This window comes from Hypomesus transpacificus, chromosome 4 (assembly GCF_021917145.1).
Source record: "Hypomesus transpacificus isolate Combined female chromosome 4, fHypTra1, whole genome shotgun sequence".
Classification (NCBI taxonomy): domain Eukaryota; kingdom Metazoa; phylum Chordata; class Actinopteri; order Osmeriformes; family Osmeridae; genus Hypomesus; species Hypomesus transpacificus.
In genome coordinates, this window is record NC_061063.1 from 4,440,128 (window position 1) to 4,448,939 (window position 8,812).

The 8,812-nt window shown below is 44.0% G+C and overlaps 1 protein-coding gene across 1 annotated transcript; it reads left to right on the plus strand.

Moving 5' to 3' along the window:
• Positions 1-130: 130 nt before the first annotated feature.
• Positions 131-4,265, plus strand: txnipa (thioredoxin interacting protein a). Its single transcript, XM_047019448.1, has 6 exons — positions 131-635; positions 1,100-1,175; positions 1,289-1,436; positions 1,829-2,188; positions 2,483-2,785; positions 2,925-4,265. Exons 1-6 carry the CDS (start codon positions 380-382, stop codon positions 2,970-2,972), a joined length of 1,191 nt encoding a protein of 396 aa, XP_046875404.1. The 5' UTR covers positions 131-379; the 3' UTR covers positions 2,973-4,265.
• Positions 4,266-8,812: the final 4,547 nt, after the last annotated feature.

Consider the following 8,812-nt stretch of genomic DNA (forward strand, 5'->3'; position numbering starts at 1 on the left):
CGCTGATTGGTTTAAGTTAACACAAACAACGTTTCTCGGCCAATGAGAGTGATGTGCACGCGCTGAGCCATGCTGTGCATTCTACTTCTACATGCTCAGCTGAAACGATCAACAACCCTGGTGAATCACTGGCTGGGCCTCCTCATATAAAAGCTGCGCCTTCCCTTTATGTCAATAGATCGTACAGTTAACATGAGAGTAGGATTACAATTACAGTAGGACACTATCTGACTAAAGCAAGCTCTTGCTTTGCTTCCTACTTGTGATTCAGTGAACCTCCCTTCCTTTGTCAATCAATTCACTGAAGGAATTCGAGTCGGGATAGTTAGCTTGATCGACTTATTTGCATTTTTACTTGGATATCTACCGAAAAGTAATCATGGTTGCGATGACAAAGCGAGTGAAGACCTTTGAGGTAGTCTTCAACGACCCTAGCAAGGCATTTTATTGCAGTGGAGATAAAGTAGCCGGGAAGATTGTTGTGGAAGTATCCGAGGTGACCAGAGTTTCAGCTATGAAAGTGCTAGGTATTGGATGCGCTAAAGTGGAATATGCCAAAGGAAAACAACGCTGCCGCGAGGAGAACGAGTATCTGAGATACGAGGAAGTTGTTCATCTGGATGATCAGCCAGCTGGTAAGAGTGATTTTTCTTAACAATTAATACGATTGATTGTACATAATCACGTGCATATTTGGTGAGTTAAGACCAAGATTACAGAAAGCTAAAGCCAGCTCATATAGCTACATGCAATGGAAGTGTAAGACTGATACTAGTTTCTTAACCATATGCTTTGCATCCTGTAATTCTGCAAATGCCCTCTGTTAACTGTCTCTTGACAGTGTTAAATTGAAACTGGATTTACTAGGGCTTGACCAAGTAGATTGTCTGTTAATTTGTCAGCCTTCTTTGGTTTCTAATCCGAAGTGTCAAGCATTAACTGGAAAATTACCTAGTTCAGTTATCAACAGTTTATGGTTGGCTGTGTGTAACATGAGCACGCAAGAGAGATGTGCTTAGCATCCGCCCCACACTTGAACTGACGGTATGCTAGTCTGGCAAAGTTGAGAAAATAACAGAAATCCCCCTCCTGTCTACAGATACTGATGGATCCGTTATTCTGAGACCTGGCAACAAGTACGAATACATGTTTGGATTTGAGCTTCCCCAGCAAGGGTGAGTTTCACTAGCAATAAAGCCCCTTCTGTGTGGTGTCACTTAACTGAAAGTCATCTGATTAGCTTCTGTGGCCCCATTTCTAACTTCTTTACCTCCATGGCTGTCCACAGGCAGATTGTGTCTTCTTACAAGGGCAAGTTTGGCTATGTCCAGTACTACGTCAAGGCCCTCATGGAGAGACCTGCTCAGCAGCCCCTGGAGTGCAAGAAACACTTTGAGGTGGAGGAGCCCCTGGATGTGAACACCCCAGATCTGCTGGTGAGCACCACACTCCCGCCTCTATCATCCCAAATCCATCACTTCCATCAACTCAAAATCGACCACAACACCAGATAGATCGGCAATGGTTTTTAATAGAGCACATTTGAGCTCCCATCTGTACTGCCTTTGGATTGGAAACACACATGGCCATTATGAGATTATGCTCTTGTAACATGCGTGGGCACAGACTCAGGTCTGGCACCTGAGTCACATCCTGCTCAGCTGCTGTCCTAGTAAAGCCTCTCAAGGCCAAAGCAGATTTAATGGATAGAAATGGATAGAAATTCAGGTCAGAGGCCTGCTATGGTAGTACAGAATAATTGGATGCCAAACGTTAATAGAATTCCAGTTAAAGTAACCCTGGGTGTCACCCTTTCTCTCATCTTCAGTCTCCCACAGGTGGGATGAAGGAGAAGAATGTAACCTGCATGTTCATCCCAGACGGCCAGGTGTCCCTTAACGCTAAGATCGACAGACGAGGCTTCTGCGAGGGCGAGGACATCTGCATCAACGCCAAGTTTGAGAACACCTGCTCCAGAATAGTGGTGCCCAAGGCGGCCATCATCTCCAAGCACACCTACCAGGCTGGGGGGCGCACCAAGGTCTTCCGCCAGAAGCTGTCTTCGGTGCGCGGGAACCACATCATCTCAGGGATGTGTGACGCCTGGCAGGGGAAGAGCATCAGAGTGCCCAAGATCAAACCATCCATGCTGGGCTGCAATATCATCCGTGTGGAATACGCACTCATGGTGAGTCTCTTGGTGACTTAAACCTGATGGTACAGCAAAGGCTACCGGGATGCCTAAAGGCTTTTATTTATATGAAGAAAAAAAGGGAGATAGATGGAATATATTAGAAGGAGTGACAGCCTTGTGGCGTGCTCCCTTCAAATCTTCCCGGAAGTATATTGCGTAAGAGGCTTAGCCAAAATGGGCATAGCTCAGGAAGTGACCACTTGACATGTTCTAATGGGAAAGCACCAAGACCTGGAAGTGACCTCATAGCATTCTAAAGGTTGTCCTTGCTTGTCTCCCTCTCTCCAGATCTACATTCACATCCCAGGCAGCGATAAGCTGATCCTGGAGCTGCCCCTGGTCATCGGCACCGCAGGCCTGGGCAGCCGCACCAACAGTGTGAGCAGCCAGGACGGCTCCGTCAGCAACGCCTCCCAGAGCTGGGTGTCCCTGCGGATGCCCTCGGCCCCGCCCAGCTACTGTGACATCACCCGCGACTGCCGCCTGGACCAGCCCCTCACGCCCCTGCTGGATGACTTTGACGGGGACGACAGCCCCATCTTCATGCACTCGCCCACCTTCCAGTTCCCACCGCCCCCAGCCTATACTGAGGTGAGACTCCCTTTTCACTTTGTCAATCAGTGCCTAGAGCGTCGCTTATTTAACAGCGTTTCTCCCCCCACCCCACCCTCAAAAAAAAAAAGTGTTATCTGACCTAGTCCTTTTTTTTTTCTTCCTGTTTCTGTCGCAGGTCGATGAAGAGTACAATGGCAACGCACGCATGCTGCAAGTCTGCTGAACTCTCAGCACTTCAGAACTCTGGTCCACTATATCGAGACATTGAAGGCACTTGGCTCGCTTGAAAAGGAGCGGAAGGTCCACAGTACTGTCTGCGAGAGGTTTCGGAAGGACTTTTGAAAGTCTCGGGGCCATGGGTCTCAGTGCCCTGGTATGCAGAGAGTCGAGGAAGTGACAGTTGAGTGGCAAAGGGCTTTTGGTGCCGACCCGCACCGTCGGCCATCTTTGTTTTATCACGCTACACCACCCACATTGATCTTTTTTCGTTTCCTTCCTTGAATTGGTGCTGTTCCCACCTCCGAGGGAAAGCCGCAAACCTTGCGGTGTGCTTCATTATGAATAAGCTGCTCCTTCCAGTATCATCCAAAGTTTGTGGGGTGAGAGATCATTGTTGAGAAATGACGATGGTCTGATTGTTATTTTTTTAATCATGCTATCACTCCATGAGTTTTCCAGAGGGGCCAGTCCTCAACAGATTGTGAATGATCTCACTGCGTTTTGGGGTGGTCCATCATGGTGTAATCATTCCATATGAATCCTATATTTCAAAAGATAGGATTGATTTCAGGAACAATGGCTTTTGCTGGGAACAGTTTGTGTCCAAAATGATACCCTGCAGCTTGTTAGGGGCAACATTTTTGTGAGAGAAATGTCAAGCTAATATTTGTTGTGCTAGAGAACTACTGCATGTTGAATATGTTCCATAAGTATCAAGGTTATGCAGAGTCTGTATGTTTATGTACCAGTGTTTTTGAAACTGTGTTTATTCCTGTATGGTATTGCACTTACTTATGGATGCATATTGCTCTATAACTGCCTCCAGGAAAGTTCCTGGATTTAATGTTTGTTTCTCTTTGTTGCTTTGAATGTGGTTCCTGGTAAGGGGTGTGTTTGTCTGTACAATCCTTGTACAACCACCCAATATTGTTGTTAAACAAGGGCTTAAATTGTTTCTAATTGGGCTAGGTCACTTGGCCAAAATATATGGACACTTCAAAGTGCCAAACAGGAGTGTTTTTGGGCTTGGAAGTCCTTGCTTGCCTGAAGACATTCAGGAATGCACCTTTTTGTGAGAGCAATTTGTGTTTCCCTACACAGCATTTCACTGGGGGACATCTCTACAGTCGTTGTGAAATTTCTAGTTCTTCCTCACTTTTGTTTAAGACTGATCTGTAAGACTGCAAATATGCAATGTATTCTTTATTATTTTCTACATATCTGAGATGGAAAGTATTTTTTGTATAAGACCCAATGGGTTCGTTTTCTATAAGGCAAAATAAAACGTTAAAATAAACCTATAGTTTCCTTCTCTTCTCACTTTCTGCAAGCTTCACAACCTCTCCACTGAAAATGGGGTCTTCTCCAAAGTACGTGCTTCTGCCCTTATCTGGACAGCGTGGACGTCAGAGTGAGGGCGTTCAAATGTTATCTCATGGGGGCTTCTGCTCTGACATCCTTTGCTGCTGCTCTTCAGTGTGTCTGAGGAAAGATATGCTCTCTCTGCCCAGACAGCATGTTTAAACCCTTCTCTACTTCAGATCACAGCAGGATGGATTTGACCACTTTGGCTTCCATCTACTTTTATCCTTTAAGATCTACTAAATGGATTTCTCTTTTTTCAAGTTGCAACTTATCACATTTGTGCATGTTCTGTCACACCATTTCTGTCTGACACGGTCCACCTCATGTACCTCCTTATCCCATGTATGAGTTTACAGCCCTATGGAGCACAGCCTAGTTTACATACTGTTCCAGACTGGAGCCATTCATGGCTCAGTGTGCCGTGGCAGCGACCCGTTCCTGACTCACAGTCCTGCCTGTCCGTCATGTCACCTCTACTGTCTCTCTCAGGGCACGGGTGAACAGAGACATATGAATCATTTTCATTTCTAACTTTTGATATAATGTACATACATATTGTCTAATGATCTTAGATGTGTGCAAGGTTAAAGCTGTTGGCCTGTTCAGAGGTAATGGTTAACTAGAGGAGCTACCCTGAGCTCGATGGTTTACAAGTCAGTCATGCGTTACTGTTCTCGATCATTTCCCTTCCCCTCATTTAACCCCATCAAATGATGATCGCTTGTCCGTCCTGGCCTCGGTTAAGGCAAACTCAAGGTCAAGCTTGTGTGGTGGAAACGTCCACTGCAGATAACAGATAACAGAGCTACTATGACCTATCTTCCAGGTAGGAACATGAGCTGCGTTGAAAGGCTGTTAGGTGAATGGCTGACTGACCCTGTTGGACCATGAAAACAGATGTTACTGTGTTACCAGTAAAGCTGATACTTATGTACTGTAGCAATTTCTCAACTCCAATTTACCTAATAGTTACAATTTTACAAGTGACAGTATGTACTTTCACAAATTAAATTGAAGACTAGACAGTCACAGTAAAATACATCTTCTGGCTGGGCATTGCAAACAGATACACTCACTTTATTTTAAAGTTCGTTCTTCATAAAATATTTATCACATATATATATGTGATAAATATTATATATCATAACGATTTGGCAGTGTCCTCCTTGGTTGCAAATGACTCCTTGAAGGCTGAACACTATTTGGAAGCCAAATTGAGAGCAGGGGTACACCCACAGCTGCTATACTTGGAGATGGGGATGGTTTACATGCCAGTATGGCACACACTTGGAACACGGCACGCTACATTGTTAGGAGTTTCACAGAATGACTAGCTCCTCTTATCCAATCTCTGACCTTTTTCAGATTGAAACTGCCCACCAATGAACATGTATGTGGCCTAAAGACTACCCACGCACATGGTCTGATATGGGGGAAATGGTCATATGAATGAAGTGTTTTTCTTAGCCTTGAAGTGTATAATAGTTCAATCTTTCTGTGGTTTTTGCATTTAGTTTCAGAAGAATGTTGTTTCTGTATAGATGCTGAATGAAGCACTGACACTGAAGAATAGAACTATCTTTTATGATAAGCACTGCATCTTGGTTGTAACAGAAAAGGGTGTGTCCATGTGTGTTCATATTCCATGCCTGTGCCTACCTGCCTTGGGAGTGTCTTTGACAGAGTTTCCCATTAAACCGCACCCCTGCAAATGTGTGGGAGGATATCAGAAACTCTGACGCAAGGCAAGTTCACCGTTGGGATATACCTTTTATCAGAAAGAATCACCATCTTAGGCCATATTGCGCAACTCTATAGTTTGAAATACTGATGTAATTATTTTAAGAAGTCAGCCTGAACTATGTTCCAACGGTGATTGCGATGTCATTATTCACATAACAAAAAGGGAATGTATTAATTAGATTTTGTAAATATGTGGAAAACATGTTGAGAAATACGTTACTATAAAAAGAAGATTCAAAACCTGACTTGAAAAGTTCTAGAAGCATGGCCGACATGCTATCTATGTATCTATTTATGTCTCATGAACGTTCTGATGAGGAATACCACACCACCAACTAGAAAATATCCCTGTTGACAGAACCTCAACTGGTCAAACACATCCAATACAGTAATATGTCATAGGTCACACGTGTGTGGTACATGCAGGGGTCACCTAAACCCACCTCTACCCCAGTGCCAGTTCTTAGAAACAGAGCTGGAAGCCCTCTGTCCTGCTATCTCCACTTGGCATGGAACAAAACTGTTTGTGAGCCAATCATGATATCAAACCTATTGGCTATATCACAGTAGGAAACGTTGTGTGCATCCACGTGATTGCTACAAAAAAAACACATTTTTTTGTCTGACAGTCAACAGCACTGTCAACGTTTTTGTGCGTTAATGCCAAAACATGACCTATGGTTACTGTACACATTGTCTGCTGCAAACAGCATTATGCAATGGACGCAATATGGTGGTCAATGGCCATGCAGTATACCAAGTGCAGGGTCAAATGCAAACCCTTTTTATGGAGGATGCCTGCTTATATGGTGCAAACATGTTTGCATTCACAATCACGTTTGTTGAAATGTCCATAGTTCTCATCTCCTCAGCAGTCCTGTTAAGACATCTTGAAGTCTGAGAACAGTTATCACAGATACAAAGCCTCCAAGGTAGTCCTGAGGATTTGGGAGAACGTGGAAAAAGTTACAGCACTACAAGGGCATGTGACAATTGTGCTCACCTTCCTTCATTTCTTTTGACTAACTTTAATGTTGGGCTCTTAACCCAGTGCAGCTGAAGCAATGCAGACTATCTGGTACCATCCACCAGTTAACATTAACGTTCCATATCTGGACTCCTAGGCCATGCACATCACTGGGCCTGTTAAATATATCCAGAAAGTCCCTTATGTCTGACATTGAAAGTGCCAGAATCAAATATGTTTGGGGTATTTGTAACTGCAATTATACCACATCATCATGAAACAAAACGTGCATGCTAGTCCTATTTACAGCTTCTTCTATGGTTCTCCATTAGCTACTTATATAAATACTCCAACTACTTGCACTACAGTCCAATTGGACAGTCTCCACAGCGAGTCCCAATGGTGTCCCCTGCCCATGTAACTGAACACTGTTGTTTACTGCTACTGCAGCTGTTTCCAAAGAGTGGGGCTCCCTCCTTTACCATTCATCCTCTCTCCCCTCTCCTCTAGGCCAGCCCCCATGGTTCTGTCCAGGTAACAGCCATGATGAGATCAAAACAAAACAGGAGAGTTGTCCAAGTAAGGCCGGGTCAACCTTGCCAACCCTGCTCCCCTGCATGTAGTATTTATGACCTCCTCTCAGCACCCAAAAGAATGTTTCCTCTAACCAGGCCACCGTTTTAGAACATGCTACCATGGACTTCCGTGTTGTTGTGTTTAAAATAATTCACCCCTGCCGGAAATGGTCATGCATTTAAGTTAATTTTAGACATGTTACGTGTGAATATTTCTGCATTGCTTTGACATATTTTGGTGTGTTCAAATTCAACTGATATAACCCAGAGTTATTCAGATATTCCAATGAATATGACACAATAAACTACATTTTAGATAGAGAAAGTGACTTGGACGGGAACACGTCCATATGGACTGGCTGCAGAGGTGCAGTACGAGGTGGCAGTGTGTGAGCTGATCCAGAGGGTCACTTACTTTTTTATAGCATTATGTAAGGTGGCCCTGCCATGTGGAACAAAGGTGGCTGACCGGTTTCCATCACCTGCTGCCCCTCCAACAACATCCCAGCAGCGGTCACGTCCTTCTTAGATCATTATGATATCCCGCAGAATCAAGTAGCTATGACAACATGTTGCCTGGAAACATTTGTTTTGGAACTTGCTTTGCCCGGCAATTCCAGAGAGCTGAAGTAAATAAGGTCAATTGGACAAACACTTTTAATGTAACCAGAGCTGGTCTGGGATCTGCTTACTGAGCTTGATCAAGATATCTGCCTCCGTTTACCCTCTCCCCTAGTTAGACTGACAGAAGAGTACAATGGAAAGACAAGGCCGTAACAGAAAAAAATTAGTATACGTGTGAAAGCTTTTCACTGGTCATATAAACGGAACCTTGATTATGTAGATTTGGAAACTTAACTTGACTGGACTTAAGTCCATGTCAAAATGTTGGTCAGATAGAAAAGTTCATCAGTGCAAAGAGACAGATACTCCAAAGGCAAACACATTCCTGGTTGGCTGCCCATGCTCTCTGCAATAGGTAATGAGTCATCCACAGTGTTTAGTTCATAGTGATGAATTTCAAACACTTTATCTGAAGGATGTGTTTCTGCATGCCTTGTGAACTCAGTCAACTCAAACTGTTCTGTAATTACAAGGCATTGGAATATCCTGGTTTATCCTGCCAGTCGAAACGCTATCAATTGACCTGTTAGTCCCAGGATTAGTTGACCTTAATTTGATTTCTTACCTCCT

What these genes read in the sequence shown, in the direction of transcription:
- txnipa (XM_047019448.1), top strand. Translation starts at nt 380, where the DNA reads ATGGTTGCGATGACAAAGCGAGTGAAGACCTTTGAGGTAGTCTTCAAC. An exon ending in GTGTGGAATACGCACTCATG is followed by an intron (nt 2,189 to 2,482) that starts GTGAGTCTCTTG and finishes CCCTCTCTCCAG; the next exon opens with ATCTACATTCACATCCCAGG. An exon ending in CGCCCCCAGCCTATACTGAG is followed by an intron (nt 2,786 to 2,924) that starts GTGAGACTCCCT and finishes TTTCTGTCGCAG; the next exon opens with GTCGATGAAGAGTACAATGG.